This window comes from Pimephales promelas, chromosome 9 (assembly GCF_988280905.1).
Source record: "Pimephales promelas chromosome 9, fPimPro1.hap1.1, whole genome shotgun sequence".
Classification (NCBI taxonomy): Eukaryota; Metazoa; Chordata; class Actinopteri; order Cypriniformes; family Leuciscidae; genus Pimephales; species Pimephales promelas.
Genome location: NC_142777.1, coordinates 13,539,610 through 13,560,436, shown reverse-complemented (window position 1 = coordinate 13,560,436; position 20,827 = coordinate 13,539,610). Strand labels below are relative to the sequence as shown.

At 37.9% G+C, this 20,827-nt stretch overlaps 1 protein-coding gene across 1 annotated transcript in view; it reads right to left on the bottom strand.

The window, feature by feature from the left end:
* The window catches only part of aff2 (ALF transcription elongation factor 2), a 293,897-nt gene that overhangs the window by 197,601 nt on the left and 75,469 nt on the right, over positions 1–20,827 (bottom strand). The window contains exon 3 of the mRNA XM_039648817.2: positions 9,142–9,984. Coding sequence (XP_039504751.2) covers positions 9,142–9,984 — 843 coding nt within the window. The remainder of the gene's footprint in view (positions 1–9,141; positions 9,985–20,827) is intronic.

The following is a 20,827-nucleotide window of genomic DNA, read 5'->3' as shown; positions in this document are numbered from 1 at the left end:
CATACACTGAAACTGACAAGAATTACAAAAATGCTCAACAGAAGCATTTTCAATTCTTATCTCAGCCATCCTGCTCTTTACATAATGGCATATACTGAATAATTGAAAAACCCATGTCAGCGGTGTACTAAACATGATCAAATCAGTAAATAAGTCACTTTACAACAGTGCACTGTATAACTTCACCGAAAGAACCACGGACACCCTGCTAACTTCTCTCAGACTTGCAGTGTGCACTGGTTATTTTGCTTCTGCAGCTAATCAAACCAGAGACTTGCATCCTCGTTTCCTCACCAGTGCACGGCTGAAAGATCGCTGCCTGTTCACTCGTCTCAGCTCATTAGCCTCTCTGGAGAGGAAGCACCGAGTTTGGGACTGGCTAGCATAACTGTAAACAAGCAAATATTCAAAAGAGCCACATGAAATTGGATAAGTGGAACCCTCAAGGTTGAGCACAAAGATGAAAAAGAGGGGAGGGGATTTGGAGTGTATGATTGGCAGATTGTGATTGGTTGTGCAATTAGGTAACAGAGTGCATTGGTGCCCGCCCACTTTTTCAGCTGCGTTGGAGGTATATATTTTTTTTCATTCATTTATCCCATAGGGATTTAAAAATATATATATATCCACAAGTTTCCGAGGGGCGCTCATGTAAAAAATAAAGTGGGTGAAACTTTCGGTGAGGCGGCGGAAGTAGCATTCCAATTGTATTTTGTGTGTTAGTTAGCGAAAAGGCTAGCTGTTTTTCGGAGAATTATTTTACTATTTAAAGACGCAAATCTTTATGAGAGATGGTGTTACGGAGCTCAGGGACAACATGTGCTGTTCGCGGTTGTATGTATAACCGGATTAAACTAGTTCAGTGGCTTAAACGTGATTGTTTTGAACATAAGCTGAAAACGAAATCTGAGTGATCCTGCCAGAGCCCGTCTCTGATCCTGCCAACAACTGTAGTTTCCATCACCTCCCAAAAGACAACGAATCTTCCTGTGTACATTTGTTTAAATTCTTAATATTCTATAAACTCTATCAGCATGTGATTGGCTGTTCGCTACTGATGTTACACCTAAACTCAGGATCAAAGCCTGTGTTGACAGAATACCAAATGTGCCAGTTAATGTATTCAAGTAGCACATTCATTTATAATTTTGAATAAACTCCAAAGCACAATGACTAAGTGTGTATTTTTTATTTTAATTGTTTGTCAGCTCGCACAACTGTCTGTCACCATGCCTTGATGAGTATTGATTATTAATAATGTTATTATAATACTCCCAATCAACTACTGCGGAGGGTAAAGGTACTGTTATTTCACCCTTTTGAATTTGGTTGAGGTTGTGTTCCCACATCGTTAGCTAGTTTGGATCGCTATAACTTGATTGACTGTCAACTGTTGAATGAATGAGTGTCAAGCATGTCAAATCGTGCTTTGTTTACTTCTAACCGGAAGTCGCGCCCACTTTTGACGCAAGGCCTCATGGGGCGTAGGAAACTTGTGGATATATTTTTATATTATTATTTTATTGTATTTCTTAAAGCATTATAAGCAATGAACCAAACACACGTTACAAGGTCAATCATAACACAGTTTCTTTTAGTTTTCACTCATCACATGTGTTCCTTTGTTCTGGTTTCCCACCCATTCATCAGTCACCATGGACACTAACTACATTCTCCACAGCTGTTCGTAATAATGTTAATAATTTACAAATATCCTAACCCAAAATGCAAACTAATAATGCGTAATATACAAAACTATCATAGATTGAGTGCCATATTCAAAAGTAGAGATGTATTAGTGTGTAGTAGAGTGCACACATTGCTATGTGCAGCTCATATGCATCTCTTTTTAAACACACTTCCTTGCTTCTAAAATATCCACATATCCAAAATTCCCAGAATTATGCACGTAGATGATTGCACAGCCATTAATCATTATAATACACCACAGTGCGGTCTACGTTACAGCTCCATGCACACGATCCAGCACTAGATGACTCAGTGTGGGTGAGGATGCTTTCTGGGGGGAAGTGGCGTCTTGCTTTGTGAGTCTTGGCAGCCCGGTGTAATCAAATGTTCCTGGAAATGACTTCCTGTCCTGTGAGATGGAGCTGGGGCTCCATGCGAGATAAAGACTTCTCTGCCTGTTACGGCAAACGCTGTTTTAATAACCCGGCTTGGCTGGGCAGAGCTCGAATGACTGTCTTTGACAGACGCTACACTAAAAAAAAAAAAAAAAAAAAAAAAAAAATCACACTAAAAAAACATTTTGCGGTCATCAGTGGATAAATAGACCCTATCTGGGCCAATTCGTTTTTAACACTTTAAACCTGAATAAGTCAAATGAATTTAGCATTAAACATTAGCTGCTAACTTCTCTTGGAAACATTTGTGTTTTTATTAAACTTGCAGTTAATATATGAAGAGTTCAGATGCAAAAGCCTCTAAGTGCCATTTGAAATTTTCTTCTTTAATGATGATTTTTATCAAGCTTGTATATTTAAGTTCAGTGATTTCACTTAAATGGCAATGATAATTACCTATTAATTGTTATTTAAGAGAAATTACTGAACTTAAATATACAAGTTTGACAAAAATCATCATTAAAAAAGAAAATTTCAAATGGCATTTAGAGGCTTTTGCATCTGAACTCTTCATATATGCATCTTTTTAACTAATGAAATGAACTTGTATACAAAAAAAAGTGATATGACAGTATGTGGAAAGTAAAGAATATGTTGTCAAATTGTCAAATCTTTTTGTTAAAGGGATAGTTCACTTTGAAATTATTTTTTGATATGTTTTATCTTACCTCAAGGGCATCCACGATGTAGGTGTCTTTGTTTCCACAGTACTTTCAATTTTGATATTTTTAGGTCAAACCGTTCATGTCTATCAGTCATATAATGGAGGTCTATGGAGTCCACCTCAAAGAGCATGCACAGAGAAGTCCAAATTAAACATGATTTAATGACTCGTAAATGTAAGTACACATTGATGGCCTAAGACACAAAATGAGCGGTTTGTGTGAGAAAACGAACAGTATTTATATTATTTTTACCTCTTGTAATCAGTCACGTCCAAGTACTCTGAGGACGAGGGCGCTTCTGTCTGCGCAAGCGCCGGAAAGCCCCGGAAGTGATCTCTCGCGCGTGTACAGGTACGTCACTCATTGTTTAGACAGAGATTTCAGAAGTGGTATCCTTCACTGTGAAGATCTAAACATATTTAGATATACAGGAAATTCGAATGGAAGACGATTTTGATATATCAACAGACAACGTTGATATCTTTTTTCGCAACCGCGCGAGATATCACTTCCGGCACTTAAATTTCCAGCACTTGCGCAGACCAAAGCTCGGGCCTTCAGATCACTTGGACGTTGCTATGGTTACAAGAGGTAAAAACATTATAAATACTGTTCGTTTTCTCACACAAACCGCTCGTTTCGTGTCTTAGGCCATCAATCTACTTACATTTACGAGTCATTAAATCATGTTTAATTTGGACTTTTCTGTGCATGCTCTTTAGTAGTGAACCGAGGGGAGGATCCCCTAAACCTCCATTATATGACTGATAGACAAGAAAGGTTTGACCTAAAAAATGTCAAAATTGAAAATACTGTGGAAACAAGACACCTACATCTTGGACAATTTCAAAGTGAACTATCCCTTTAATCCCAGTTTAACTGCAGACAACTGGCTAAGCAAGCTATCTTTAAGTTGATTCCCCTAAAATAAAAAAGTATAAACACTGTTGTGCTTTCAAAACATTGCTTGTTTGAACATCACGACCTGACAACACTGGTTAAACCAATGGTGTGAGTTTGGGGCGGGACTTTGTGTTTGATGAGGAAACTGGCTTGGAAACAGTCATTGTGCAGTTTAGTGAAACCTCACCTGTAGCTTCAGAGGTTTACAGAGGTCCGATTTGGAAACTAAATGCTAATGTACATGATCAGCAGCTGAGATTTTACTGTGATCTTATCCGCCGATCGTGCAATCACTCTGTTCTGACCTGGGATCGACATGGCCAGGGAAACAGAGGGACTGCATTTATATGCAGCAGATGTCGGCGTCTCCATTATATCTGATCACAAAGAGCAATCAGAAAGGAGACTGTGGCTTGATGAGAACTCCTCTGCCAGACTCCCGACCCAGACTCCAGTCCTCAACGCCATGACATCATTCACCTCTGCTGCCCACTGAGATTGCTTTCAGGTCCTACTATATTTAGTCATAGAACAGACCAGGGATACTTCTGAACCGAAGACAATTCTCAGACACCATTGGATATTACAAAATTCAAAATGGGTTGACATGACAGTGTGATATTATCAAAGTGTTTACATATGTGGAATAGTATATCAACATAATTACATTGATATATGATTTATAACACTTTATCACAACAGGTAACACACGCTGTCAATGTAAAATGTTATGTAAAAGTACATCTGAATAAAATGAATTACCAAACAAAGCATGATCTTTCATCGTTTTAAATAGCCCAGCATGCTATATCTTCACCGGTATTATTGTCTTGTCAAATCTCCGCTTCAAGGAGCTAGTGATAAAGCTATTAGTCACATAAAGACTGGGTGATACTGGGTGCAATAACTGTTTTTAGATGGATCAATAGTCTTATCTGTCTGTCGATGTCTCATACACTGAAAAAAAAAAAGAAAAGAAAAGTGAACCGCTCTTTCACAGCGAGCAGCACAACGCTCGACACTAATCAATACACCAGGCGATAACGGGATGCTTCCAGAGCCATTTAGCACAGTCTTATCACTCTGCGGAGTGCTCAACCTGTCAAAATATTTTGTGGTGGGGTGGCACAAGGGAACATTTCATGCCTATCAGGGGGAACACGCTTCTGCTATTCAAACCAAAGAATGGCAGTTTTAGGAGTCACTCTTTTAACAGTACAGAAGTGTGTGGCAGTCTGAAGAAGTTAGCAAGCCACTATAAAGCTATTATAACTCACAATTAGAGAAGTTTGATTAATTTTAGTCTACTGGTTAATGATTTGTTTCAGTTTTCAAATTAAAATGTGTATATTAAAAGCCACTTTCATCAATCAAAATTGAATCTATTTTCATTAGATTCTTAGTGTTACTGTGACAGCAGTTTGCAATCAAAAACTTTGAAACAATGTTCCTTATTTTTATTAATTTTTTACTCATCTCTCGTTCTACTATACTCTAGGTCCACAAAACTATTGTGACATTGGCAATTGGCATTGAAAAGTTCAGAAAGTTGGTTGATGACTTTGGGTCATCACACATTCTGCATTTATTTATTTTTTTTCAGTGAAGAAAATAAGTTTCTGAATGCTTTGTGTGTCTATTAGGGCTGTCAAACAATTAATCGTGATTAATCACATCCAAAATAAAAATTTGTGTTTACATAATATATGTGGGATGCACTGTGTATAATTATATATATTTATATATATATATATATATATATATATATATATATATATATATATATATTAGGGCTGTCAAACAATTAATCATGATTAATCGCATCCAAAATAAAAGTTTGTGTTTACATAATATATGTGGGTGCACTGTGTATAATTATATATATATATATATATATATATATATATATATATATATATATATATATATATATATATATATATATTAGGGCTGTCAAACAATTAATCGTGATTAATCGCATCCAAAATAAAAGTTTGTGTTTAGGTAATATATGTGTGTAGTGTGTATAATTATTTTGTATATATAAAAACACACATGCATGTATAATATATGTGGGTGCACTGTGTATAATTATATATATATATATATATATATATATATATATATATATATATATATATATATTAGGGCTGTGAAACGATTAATCGCGATTAAAATAAAAGTTTGTGTTTACGTAATATATGTGTGTGTAGTGTGTATAATTATTTTGTATATATAAAAACACACATGCATGTATACAGTATATTTAAGATATATTTGCATGTATATATATATATATATATATATATATATATATATATATACATAATTAATATTATATATAAATATAAATATTTGATATATTGAGAACACATTTTTCTTAAATATATACATGCATGTGTGTTTCTTTATACAAAATAATTAAACACACTACACACACATATATTATGCAAAAACAAACTTTTATTTTGAAAGCGATTAATCGCGATTAATCATTTCACAGCCCTAATATATATATATATATATATATATATATATATATATATATATATATATATATATATTCATATATATATATACATACACACACACATATGCATGTATATTTAAGAAAACATATTATTTATATATAAAATATTGATATTTATATATAATATAAATTATAAATGATATACAGTACATACATGAAAAATATTTCTTAAATATATACAAGCATATGTGTGTATTTATATATATATAAAATAGTTATACACAGTGCACCCACATATATTATGTAATCAAAGACTTTAATTTTGGATGCGATTAATTGCGATTAATCGTTTGACAGCCCTAGTGTCTATAGTTTTGAATGTGTGATATTAACAGTCTCAAATGTTGCATTGTTTTGGTTCCAACATGTCATCCTCTTCACAGTTTTGTTTTGCCTGAATCAACACAAAGAACCAGCTTAGAAAGATTTGTACGTGAATCGCACCATTACCACTGACAATAGTTCGTCTCTCGGAAAAAAAAGATTTAAGCAACCAAGGAGCATTCTGCCAATTTTTGAGCACAATAAAATACCATCCGCTCATGTGACAACAAAGAAAACCTGGGAGGATATACAATCAGGAAAGGCTTTCACACAATTCAACACCTCAGCCAGAGCGAACCTGGATAAATAAGCCTGAAGAGCTGTGGAATAATAAGTAGCCAGTACAACACAGTACAGGTGAATCCCACGAGAGCCGCTTCAACAGAATCCACTCCTTTTAACAAACTAAAGCTACGCAAGGCAGAGTGGGAAAAAAAAATCAAATCAATGTCCTTGAAGACGTTTTTTTTTTTCTCTTGAGAGCCATCTTGAAAGAGCAGCTCTACCCATACTCTCTTGCGTTCCATTTTAATCCTACTAGTCCTGTATTCGTTACTCTCTGCTTTTTCCCAATTTATTTTTCCCCCTTTTGCATCTCTCTCTTTTCACTTTCAGGCAGTGACTCATCTGTCAGAAGGAGGGGTAGGGAAAGATGGCGTAGACCCAGCTGGGGCCCACCCTACGGGGGGTCTTCTATGCCTGCACCTCTTTGCAATAACAACATCTATCTCCATTTTCCTGCAAGCTGACCGGTATGAGGGCACTCTCAGAGCAATTAAAATTCCCCAGGTTTTCACTCCTGCCACATGCTTAACTGTACCGTGCGAACGTACCATATGCTTCAAGATGGGCGATAGTGCAATTTGGAGCCCGATGGTCGTCGAGATCCCCATAGAACAAAGAGGGAGAACAGCTGGCTGCCTCGCCATGGTTGGATAACAGCAAGTCAACCTGTTCAATCATATGCCACTCTTGTTTACCGCACCTTATCTTATTTGGTTTGTTTGCTTTATCTGGATTAAACCCGTAGGTAAGAGGGATGGGATTTTCAACCTACTGCTCAAACACGCTTAAGGCACCGATACGAGGCTATTTTTCAAACCTGGCATTGGAAATCCAAGAAAATTACCTCTCACAAGATACCACCTCAGAGTGAAGAAATTAATTAGCTGCTCCTGGGGTTTTAACGAGCTAAACATGAGCCTAAAGCATAATAACAGAACTATTAGCCCGCCACAATCTATTATCTTTAATCTAAGACCAGCTATTGGCTAAATCCTAAATGATGGTATCCGCTATCCTAAAGGACCATGCTGGGCCTTCAAATGCAGCTATTTCTCTCTGCAGAATGCCATCGGATCAAATCCCCGTTCTGGCAGCCATTCAAATAAAGTGACGGCACTGTAAACGGCTTCAGTGTGGCTCATGTATCACGACCCTAGCAAGGTCAACAGAACTCTGCCCTAAGTGTTGGTCCCACAGAAGGGATGAAGTTAACATTGCCGGTGATAAAGCTCCAGTGTCTTAACCTCCAGAGGGCTAATTCAAAACATATGGGCCCATCAATAGTGTAAAAATGTGTATGCGACATGTTCAAGACATGGAGGGTCTTCAGAGGTGTTTAAGGGACATGAATTATTGAGATGTTACCACGTTAAAGGTCGAGACAGATCATCTCAGTGAAACCAGATTATATCTAGTTGGCAATCTTTCACGTGGACCAGTGCTTCATGAATAGTTGCTTAATGAACAATTATGAAAGTCTTATGAAAGTTACAAAGGAGATTTCTTTGAACATTCTTGATTCTTGTCGGTGAATTCATCTTGACTGACTGCATGATATTGCTTCATCTATAGCAATATTTAGTACATTTCATTTAATTGTAAAGCCTTTTGGTTTGCTGGAATTGTAGATCTGTGCACACAAATCATGGCCAAATAAAGAAAAAAAAGGATTCAAAGATGGAAAAACAATCAGTGATGACAGATATGATCATTACGTATAATGGGAAAACACCAACAATGACTTACATAACAAAGAGGTGCATTATTTCGCTCAGAAGTCACCATTTTCAAGCATTGCCTTTAACTGGGAAATATAATCAAATATAACATTGACCCATGTCATTATACATCATTCAATCACACAGATCTTCTGAGTAGTTTTAACTCTAGAATTGTTTCTTCTCTCAGAGGAGAGCCAAAATCAACTTACTTCAGCAACCTAAGCACGGGACAATTACTGAGGTAAGAATTTCCCTCCGTTCAAACCAGCAAAGCTACAAAGAAATTGATCTTTAAACACGCCAACAAGAAGACTTCCTTGTAGAGTAGGTAGGTTCACAGGAAAGCCTGAGGTTCATTAGCTGATTATTAATGAAGCACACCATTATGTCAGCCCCTCGTCCTGCCAGCTTTCAATGCAAAACAGACCTAGGCAGGGGAAAGTCAACAGTGCCAAGCCTATCTGCCAACTGTTCTTGTCCAACTACCGCTGCATCCAAACGAGAGCAAATGACTACAACATCTGCAGGAAGCCTGCCCTTTAACTAAGACAGAAAATGGTCGCACTCACCTCCCCGGATTGCGGCAGTGTCAGCTTAGGAATTTTCCCTTTGGTCACAGCCGTGCTGCTTTTGGTATCCAGCAGACCTCCAAATGGCACACTGTTGTACCCTTCCACCAGCTCCACGGGGGGTTTGAGCTCTGGGGAGTCGTTGGGGACCTGGTCTTGGCCGTCCATGGGCCTGACGTAGGCAGTGGGTTTCTGCTGCACAGCACTGCTGGGCTTGCAGTGGAGACCTTGAGGAAATGTCGGCGTCAAGAGGCCGCTTGGAAGCAGGGATGTAGAAGCCATTGGTGAGTTCGAGCCATGGGAGCAAGAGTCCTGCTCAGCGGGAGACTTTCCGAGGCCAAGCTCGGCTGTGGCTGGTCCTTTGCCAGACTGCTTCCTATTGGAGTGTGATGAAGTTGTAGGTCCGCTGGGATTGGGACTTGAGTCCTCTTGGTCCTGGTCATGTCTACTAGAGGTCTGCTCGTGACTGGAGTGCTTGCCCCGGCTGACCGCTTGAGCGGTCTGGGTTCCACTTGAACCGTGACCCCCTCGTGACCAGTCTGAAGACCGTAACTTTTTGCCTTGGTGTCCATGTGCAACGCTAGAACTTGGCATGGTGTTGGCAGGGGGTGGGGGCATAGAGGTGCTGTGGCCTCCAGGTTGGGACGGAGCAGCTCGGCTTCGCTGAGCCTCAGGGAAAAAGCCTGGCTGGTCGGGTTTATCCACGGGAGTCTGGGGAACAGAGTTCTTAGGAATGCCTACAAGGTGACTCTGGTTGGAATGGCTAGTCAGAAGCTCCTTCATTTCATCATAATTTCCAAGTGTGTTTTGGACCCGGTTGGCCAGAGCATCCCCTTTGTTAGTCTGAAAGTAAGAAAATAAAAACTTATGAAACAACTGTATAATTCATACACGTAGCCCATATTACTTAAAGGACAACCCCGCGCAAAATGATGCCGCGGAAACAGGCAGGAGCCATCTTTGGAAAACAGTCTCGAGCAGTCGAACCACGAACGAAGAGCCAAGTTTTGGCTTGTTCACATCTCACCAGCGCACTTGGCTCGGCGTTCGTGGTTCGACTGCTCAAGACTGTTTTCCAAAGATGTCTCCTGCCTGTATTCGCAAAGTGGACTGTCTTTATAAAATATCTTCTTATTTAACAGTCTGTACACTTACAATGTTCCCAATGCTTCGGTTTGCATGTAGGGACCCTGATTATGCTACCGTGTTAGTGTTGGGCTATTTTGAGTAGAGCCAGACCGATATATCGGCAAGCCGATATTATCGGACGGTATTAGGCATTTTCCAAACTATCGGTATCGGCAGTTATAATGGCCGATAAATTAATATTTCAAAAATAAAATAAAAACGGACGAAACACGCTTCAAACATGCCATTTTGGAGTGGAGTGTTGGAGTTGTATAGTTTGTCCACCAGAGGGCACCCTACACCGTCCCTGTTGGCAACATTTGATTATAACGCGCAACACATTCTAGCTAACCATAAAGCTAGCTAATACCACTATCATCAGTGGAATTTAATGAACTTTGTTAATTAATGAATGAGCTTTGGTCCCTCCTTTGTTCTGTTGCGACAATAAAAGAAACAAGTTTCTTTTTAAAATGCATTATCATATTATTTTATTTAAAACTCATACATAACTACAAATAACTAATGTTAGGGAAATCTGTTAATGTGTTTTGTTGTGTGTTCCTGAAAAAAAAAAAAAATAAAATAAAAATATCTAGGGCTGTCGCGGTAACCGCAATATTGTAGTACCGCGCTTCTGACAAGTCAACCGCAGAGGATAGCACGTAACCGCAGCAACCGCGATATTCACGTTTTTTTTTAAGGCTATACCCTTCTTGTTTTGAACTTAATGCATGTGTATTGAATGTTAAACAAGTTCATAATGATAACAAGACTGTTTATCATGGTGATGTGTAGCCTACAGGCTTCACACAGACAGTGAATGAGAGAGATCGGCAGAGCGCGTGCAATTACCTGCGTCTGTCTTTGAAGTCGTGAAAAGCTTGTCGTGTCAAAGGGAAGCGAAAAATTTGTCGCATCATCATTTTAACGTTCTCTTCACGGGTATTTTCCCATAAATGCGCGTCAGCAGCAGCGCTGGTCAGCATCCCACAACACAAGGAAGCCGAAATAAAATCAGTGAGTCACGCATTGAATCAATGGGTCTCTAATAAGTGAAGCATCAGCTTCAGCGTTGCCTATGCGACGCATTGCTGCTCAGCTGAGCCTTGAAAAGTTTAATCTCAAAGTTAAAAATAATTAACATCTTGTTGAATCAGCTTTTTTAAACGTGTTCGTTGAATGAACGGTTCAATGACTCGCTCAAAGTCCGTTGCCATAACAATATGCGCGCTGAGTTAAAGTCTTTCAATGCGCATATACTGTAGACGCTGTTTAGTTTCGGTTATATTGGTTACTGAAAATGTCCTCGTTTTTGTCCACATCGTAAACATTATTTATATAGCAACAAAAACATATAAATTAGCTAAATAAATAAATAAATGGCGGTAATACTGCATATCGCGCTATTGAGCCACTCAACATTACCGCAAGGGAAATTCCATAACCGCGACAGCCCTAAAAATATCGTCCGATATCGGAATATCGGATTTTAAAACCAACAAATATTTGTATCGGTATCGGCCCTCAAAATCCTTTATCGGTCAGGCTCTAATTTTGAGCCTTGTTAGTGGTATTAACTAGCGATTTTTATGTTCATTACTCTATGCCCCATATAAGCTAAACAGTTTTTAGAGATAAAACTCTTTACATTCGATAACCATGAAAACAAATCTCTGAGAACGGTTGACTATGTACCAATGTGTAATTAGACCAACGGTTCATTTTGCGCCGGAGTTGTTCTTTAAGCTCTATATTCCCAGTATCCTAAAGTCATACAATAGCAAACAGTGTAAATGTAAGTAATTTACTAATAAAATTCACCTCCACCGTAATCTTAACCAAGAAATGGTGCATTTCAAGCATGGCTGGACTGGAATATTATCATCTAAATTATCCACAACACACCAAAAGAAAGTCATAAGTGTATTCTTTTTGTGAATACCAATTCAGGGAGTGAAGCCTTCTCAATATGGACAGCTCTAAAGACTGTGTTTGTCAGTATAAAGAAACAGAGTATTTATCATGAGCTTTAGATGACTAGACCATTAACAGTTTTGAGATGCAAGCCAACTCTCCATTTGATGTTAGTCAATATTTATGAAACCAGGCAACGTGTGATCACAGAAATGACGAGATGCTGTATTTAGAATCTATTCCGAATGTTATGTTTGTGCGCCATTCATATCCGTGCCTGTGTACTGATTTCCATAAAGTAATGTTTGCAAACATCTCCTGAATTTAGTGCAGGCATAAAGATACAGTATTCTCCTATCCGGAAAAATCTGTCCAGCACTAGTCTGCTTTTGCTCACAACAAGAGTCCCTTTATAATAATCGTTATCTTTTAGGTTGTGTGGCACATCATTAGTCGCACAGCGTCCTACAAAAGAGAAGCATGCTAGTCCACCCCCCACTGATAATTTGCATAATAAGCAACATTCTTCTTAATGTTCAGACCTTTATTCTTGTATTCATCACTACATTTACATCTTTCCCTTTATTCAAAGCCTCCCAAATATCAGCAGCGTAATTTTAAAGAGTCTGAATAAAGAGGTATTACACCACTAAATAAATAAATGTGTGCTTCTCTTGTACACTGATACAATTAAAGGCTATGCTAATCCCAGAAAGAAAAGGTAGAGAGAAAAAAATATTAGCATTCTCCATTCATTTCACATGCAATTGCTACATTAATAACAGGCAGTACAGCTCATCTAAAATGCAAATGCATCTGTTATGGCTTTCAACCACATAAACAGTCAATAAACAAATAATGTTAAATGATGCACAACCAGCATGGCATGTAAAACTATTATAGCAGTGATGGAATTGTGCACCGGACGGTTAACATGTGACCTTATCTGATTCTAGATCTTCTCAGGCAAAATGACCTCTGACCTGGTGAAGCCTAAAGACTAATTTCAGCAATAAAACCTCATTGACTATGCGGTTAACTGCGATTGATTAAGACATTTTCAACAAAGAAGAATTTCTGGATTATGAATCAAAACAAATATATCACGCTATTGTGTACTTAATTGTTTGCAAGCACAAATGGCTTGATGACAGCTATTTATTTTGTATTTATTGATTGATTTATTAAATCATTTATATCTCAGCCGAACCATGATTTGCTACTTGCTATTTATAATTTAGGGGGAAGGAGGCATGGTCCTTCTAAAGTGCACGTTATGGGACAAGCCCTTGTGGACAAGATGAGCCATCAAAAGTTTTAGAAAACTTATTGATATCATTCAAGCAAACAGCCTAAAAAACTATTTTAAACGGGAAAACGGCAAAATTCTAATTATAAAACGTTATAAAATTACGCATTAAACTTGTGTCCAATCCAAAATGTTTCCTTGAGATTTGGAAAAGTAATGCACCGGTGCATTGCTGCATTTTCAACAAATGATTCTTGTCATTTTAAGGACCATTCCTGTTTTTCACAATGAACAAGTTTGGTAATATATTGGGTAATCACTTGCGCAATGTAAAATCTGGGTCCAATGGCATGTCTCTGCGTCCTCACTACACGGTTGCGTTCTCGGACAGTGCTTGGATGGGAATGTGCGCCAGTTTGGGCTCTGCTCCAGTGTTTTTAAAGTGAAAGATCTGAAAGGGACACTCTTGAGTGAGAAGAGTGGGTGAACCTCCCAGACGAGGTGCTTCGGTCAATGTGAGGGAAAATCCATCTGGGGTGCACACAAAGAGCTGTTGTGTGAGCTCGACTGCTTGACTGAAGCATGAGAATGCTGGACCGTGGCCAGACACACATTCTACAGCTCGGGGGAAGGTGAGAAAGAGAGAAATTCCCTTATTTAAAGCGTTAATTGATGCCATTTTCCGTTCAAGGCGTCTCAAAGGTCCCCTGACATGGGGTTATTTTATTATTTTATAATGTTTCCTGGGTTGCCCTTATAATGTTAGTATGTTTTTTAGATCAAAAATAGTCTGATTTTAGCCTCTGATTTGAACGCTCTGTTTGAAGGGGCGTGTCTGCTGTGGGATTCAGTGTAACCGCCCACTGCTGTGATTGGCTGACATGCTTGCACATGAAATAACTACATATACAGACTGATCTCATGAAATGGCCAATTCGTATATCCATTTTTGGCGTGCTATCAACACGCATAATCGCTTTTCAGCGCGTTTAAGAACGCCGTTGACTTAACGTTACATTACTGTATATATAAATATATGACCTATCCCAACTCCGTCCCTCAACCTACCCGTCACTGGGGTTAATACTATTTATGAGTCTTCCCTTACCATCCTAGGAAAAAAAAATATCGCTCCCCAGATGTAGATCTACATTTTGCTTTGTTTCGCTCAGACATTTAACAGCGTGTACATAAACACGGAATCACTCGGACATTTAACGGCGTAGACATATACGCATTCACGCAGATAGCTCAAAATGCGTATAGATAACACGCCACTTGACTTGAAAGTCGAGATTAACGAATCGTGAGACGTTTTTTGAAGTATTTAGATCTATTCCCATCACATAAAATGTTGCTGTGATGAGTATTGAGAGATCAGAGGACAGTCTGTTGATCTCATCTTTGTAACGCAGTTTCTGCACTCTCTCTAACGCTTTCACCAATGCAAACACAAAGTACATACAGAAAGAGCTTCGTGCATCACTGATTTCATGACGAGTTGTCCAGATAAACTCGCACTGTTTGGAAAGATTGTTTGCTAATGATTTGCAAAGGTATCATTATGTTATGACTTTACTTGGTGGGGCACATCATTATTAACTAGTCATTTAGTAATTGTAGTAAATTGCACATGAATTTACACTAACAATGAAGTAATTAATCATGTATTAATGCATATTAGTGTACCTGTCATATTATCTGGAAATTGAAATACAAGGCTTTGACTCATTCTGGTAATTAACATATTAATTAACACTATTAGTTAAAAAAATTAGTTATTATGGAATTAATCCACAATTACATATTTAATTAATAACAATTCATGTATGAACTAATACATTAACCTTACAGACTCTTAATTAGCTCATAATGTGGTAATCATTAATGAATAGCTTAGATAATCATTAGTTACACATTAATTCAGTATTATCTGTGCATTAGTTAAGCATGAATTAATGCTTATTAGTGCACCCGTATTGTAAAGTGTTACCGATTATTTTCATCCCACTAAAAGAAACGATGTGAAGTTGATATTTTAGTCACTGGCTTGACTTACTAATGCATAAATAGTATTGAACGATTTTGAGAGAAAGATTACCTTACCTGTCTGAACTTGAACAATTAGGCTACACATCAGAAATTGTTGCTGGGTAGCTCGATCGAATTATTTTCAGACGTTCATCGATTTAAGGAAACAGTGACCTCCCCTAGCTCGTATTCTCATGGCGAGCCAAATTCTCCACACGGGCAAAGCAGAGAAAGGGGAGGTAACCTTCCCTTGTTAAGCCGTAATAACGAAGAGATTCAAGATCAGCGCGTCTGAGCTACAGAGAAGAGAAAGATAGCCAAAGCTCGGTTTACACCGATTGAAAATTCTAGACACGAGGGGGCCAAATACGGGCTAGGGGAACTAATATTAATGGTAAAAAACCAGGGGACCTTTAATATGATGAATAAGCCATTTATGAGGGATTAATCGTGTATTTACAGTACATTGATGGTAAAAGCTTATACTAGCTAATTAATGTGTTTGGATATATAAACACTTTAAAATGTCTAGTAGTTTTAGGGTGTGTAAACACTTGTAGTTCGGTTCGCTTGGTTCCTTTGGTCCGGACCCAAAAACAAAAACAAAAAAACAACCTTTTAGGGTGCTTTCACACCTGAAAGCGTTTCTTTCTGAACCTGGAACATTTTCCCTCTTGGTTCGGTTTGTTTAGGCATAAGCAAACATGACAATCTGCACCAAAACAATTGCAACTGAAAGTGGTGGTCTCGGCCTGATTGCAAACAAAATCTGGCCCGGTTCGTTCGTGGTGGGAAAGCAATCAGACCCAACGGACCAACAAACCAAATGGTATTATAAATCATAATGGGAAATGTACTGTACAAATAGCAGTAGTGTCCGATTCTGTGAGTGAGCACATCAGCTATCACAGCTGAAAACCAAAAGCTCCTCTACATCTAAAAATGTTGTGTAATTGCACTTCTCCGTGCAAGCTGTCCCGATGAAGCCTTGATTCCTGCTCTAGCTGCATTATAACATTCATCTAGTGTTTGCGTGTTTTGACACTGTTAACCTCTAGACAGCACTGGGAGATCCAAAGAGAGAGTATGTTTAAATTTACTGCAATATTAATACGAATGTAGTTTAACAGCGGCAATGATGGCTATACATTTGTATAGTGTTTGCGTGTGTCTCGACATTTACAAATAAAGCCACAATAATCTCAAGAAGCAAACTTGACAATCATCTTGATGGATGACTCAGAGGAAACAGTGACCAATTCGAGGACAGTTACTCTCGTGTGACTTGCGTGAACACAATTTGCTACGCTTTGAAAGGTTGCCATATTAAAGAGAACCAAATCTGCCAAATCTCGCTCATTGTGTTAACACTTCTCAGTTTTTTCACACAATGAAAAATCCAGAGGCAAAGAGGAGACTGACATTGATAGACTAGACAAGGCAGGCTACTTATTATAAGAAACAATGTCTCAACTTTCAAATTATATCAATTGTATTACTAAATTCAAACAATAAATACTGTTTTGGCGCTCTTTAATATGACATGACAGATCTGCACTCGAGCGGCACGTGAACTGATCTAAAGCTCTTCTTTAGTTAGTAAATCAATTCGAATGAACTATGTTGGAAGATACAGCAGCCTACAACTTGCTGAAATGTGTCAAGGCTCATGCAATCACTCAATCAGTGTTTCAACCGCAGAAATAGGTCAATAAAACAACTGGAGAACAATAGCCTGTCACGTAACGTAACATTTACCTCAGAAAAGGATCCTAGAAAAGCCTAGAAAAATGATCTAGGCATATAGAGAGGATCATTTTTGCTAAATATATGCACTATATTACATATGAAGAGTTCAGATGCAAAAGCCTTTAAGTGCCATTTGAAATTTTCTTCTTTAATGATGATTTTTATCAAGCTTGTATATTTAAGTTCAGTAATTTCACTTAAATGGCAATGATAATTACCTATTAATTGTTATTTAAGTGAAATTACTGAACTTAAATATACAAGTTTGATAAAAAATCATCATTAAAGAAGAAAATTTCAAATGGCATTTAGAGGCTTTTGCATCTGAACTCTTCATATTATAATTTTACTCATTTCATTGAAATATTATCACATTATTGTAAATACCGAATTATATTTGATTTGTTCATTTTAACCTTTAATAATAATACCAACTCACTGTTGCCTATATTTACAGTATTAGTGAGAGATTTTTCCTTTAATAATTTAGCTTTATAAGGTAGCCTACCTGATATTTATCCAAATTAATTGATGTAAACAATGTCACATGTTGTTATTTTCCCTGATTAAGAAATCATGTTAATTTCTAATGCTTATATCACTGACAACAGTAGTCCGGCTAGGATATTGTCATTTAAAAAGTGAAGTTCAACTGATGTTGATGTTATCATGTTGTGTTTTGTTCTGATGCGTCACCCTCCACCGATCTACCAATCACAGAGTCAGTAGTGTTGCGGCATTCAGGTTGCCAGCTCTTCTCTAGTTACCACAGCTGCAGATACAAACGTGTCGGAATCGGATAAAAAAAATTCTAACGTTACGAAACCCCAAAAAACTCGATATGAATCCGAAATACTTTAAATGCTGGAACCTGCAGCATATCTGGCAACCTCGAGTCATGGGGGAAGGGAAACACCCTAATTTTAAAGTGATTGCAGTACCAGTTTTGGCCACAATCTTGCATACAGCTCCTTTAACTTTAAAATGTAGAAAACTTGCCCCCGGATCTAGAAGAACTGAGGTCCACCCATCAGTCTCACACAATCGGGTTGATCGTTTTGCCATCATAAGTCTATTGGTAATAGTTATTGCAATCTGATTGGACCAGTCATGAGTGCTGTGGTAAATTGGGTTTGACCAGTGAAAAAAAGTAAAGCTGCAATTTCCAATATACAGTCTGCTTAATTGCTTTTTTTGTATTTGAAGGTGCATCTTTTACAGTTGTTCAAACAACTGTAGAGTGAAGGGTGTACGTTTTTACTTTTTACAGTTATAAAAATTGATAATTTATAATTAGGCAATAAAAAATATGTAAATGAGGCAAATTAAAAATTAGGTAATTTTTAAAAATGTAGTCTCACTTGGGCAATTATACTGTGATAATAAATAGTAATTTTTCCAATACTTTTCACACACAAAAATAAGCTCAAAGAGTGACAATAATTCTGTAAGACGTTTTGGGGCTTTATTATTCACATAGGGCCCAACAGTACGTTCCAGGGAGCCCTCACAGTCCAAGAGACTTGTTTAAGAGGCCTTGTGTAGGGACAGATATCACAACATTGTTTTCCTTGTTAATAGGTTTTCTGAACCAAACTGTGTTGGAAGGCCTTAAATGTCTCATCTGGGTCCTTTTTTAACTTATCTTAAAATATTTTAAAAGAACAATGTGAAAAAATGTTATTACACAAAAGAGAAGCACTTGCCGATAAATATTTAACATCAGTCAAGCTCGAAAAAAACATTGCAGCCTTTGATATACGTACACTATAAAAGTGTGACAGCGTTATCATCCCTTGATTAAAGACTTCAGAAGGTTCAGTGAGATCATTCACTTTTTGATTGTGATTTTCAGCACTCCGAAGTTTTAAATGATTCAAGAGACTTTGTAATGGGCCATTACTTAATTGCCTGGAAGGAGCATCTTGGGGAAAAGGGCAGTATTCTTCTTCCCCTCGTGGCCTTCTTTACTTCAAGACAAGGAGAGATTACGTACTTAAACATACTTAAGTGCTTCAGTGTCAGCTGCCTCTTTAAAACACTCCACAAAGTCTTGATAAATGCGTGTAATGACTCATATGGAATGAGTTGTAAAATACAGCCCTGTGGCAAAGCAAAATCAAGCCAAAATTAATATATGAACAGTTTCATACAAGCAAAAGAGAGGTCAGCATCATTTGATTTGTATACGTCCATGCCTGTGTGTGTGTGTGTGTGTTTGTTTGCGTGTGAGTTTGCTTGCTAATGTGTTAGCAGCAGTGTAAATGCAGTTAAATGGGGTCATATAAAAAGTCACTGTGTGTTCTAGAGATTTGGGTGCTTGGGCGCTACCACTCTGCGCAGGCTACTCACGCGCACAATGAGAGCCTTTGTTTCCCTCAATTGCTAGCCCATTCCAACTTGACCAGAGAATCCGCTGTATTTCAAAGAATTTCCCATAATGGATGTTAACAAGAACCTCAATATAAACAATCGGTTCACTCGTGAAAAATGAATCAGATGTATTCATGAGCTGACATGCTCGATAGGAACGTTTAATGACTGATGAGTATCTCATCACGCAGTAGATTTGTATTGGCTTTATTTAAGTTGGAAATTGTTGTATCCTTCCAAGTTATGATCTTCAAATAAAGCAGTGTTCCCATGCCATATATTCAAGAGAACAAAAAAAAAAATCACTTCCAACAAAACTGGTGTTAAATTAAGTATAAATGGAGGCTATAAACATTGGGGAAGCCACAGTTTCAACAACGCTATCTCACGATCAAATTGAGCCACGCCCGAAAACCCGCCAATGGCCAATGGTGTCTTAGCAACTGTAACTAGGTGCGGGAGGTCTGGTAAGCTTTTGAGCGAGGGAAACATTCTGAAACATTGTGCGAATGGAATCTGATACCCGGTATCCAAAAAATTTGGACGGGGGAGTGGAATTGTTTTCCTTCCGGAAAATCTAAAAGTGATGATGGGCGTAATTAAGCAGTGTTGGAGACACATTCACAACTAAATTTTGACATGATTAACAAAAACACCTATTGCTTGGAAATATTGACGGTTCTTTGGTCATAATGCATATATTTTAACGAAAAATAAGACGATTAAAGACAAGACGGAGGCTCACTGACATACTATATTTCAGCATTTTGTTAATCGACAGCCTACTACCCCCTGACAAAGTAACTTTAACCCAATCCAATCGCGGCTCTCCCGGTGTTAGTATCATTCCACAAGATTTATGGATGCGCAGCTTGATTTATAAGTATTAGGTTTATTTTTACATTTCACATACCCTGCTGTGCGTGAACATATGGTGCGTTCTATTATTCATCTGTCTCGGAGATCCGAATCGGACAACAGATGTTGCCTAGCAACACGCCCCCTTTCCTCGGATTTCTCCTCTCGGAGGTCTGACAACCGTGAGGACACCGAGCAAGAATTCCGTTTCGGAATTCAAGATGGCTGCGCCCTGTGACTTGAAAGAATGAATTGTTTTCATTGTTTTTGAACTGCTTCGGTATTTTAAATGACGATTATAATCACTCGTATTACTGCGTCCCTGTAGGTATGGGAATCGGTTGTTTTGAGTGCAATTACTAACATTGCTAGTGTTGCTAA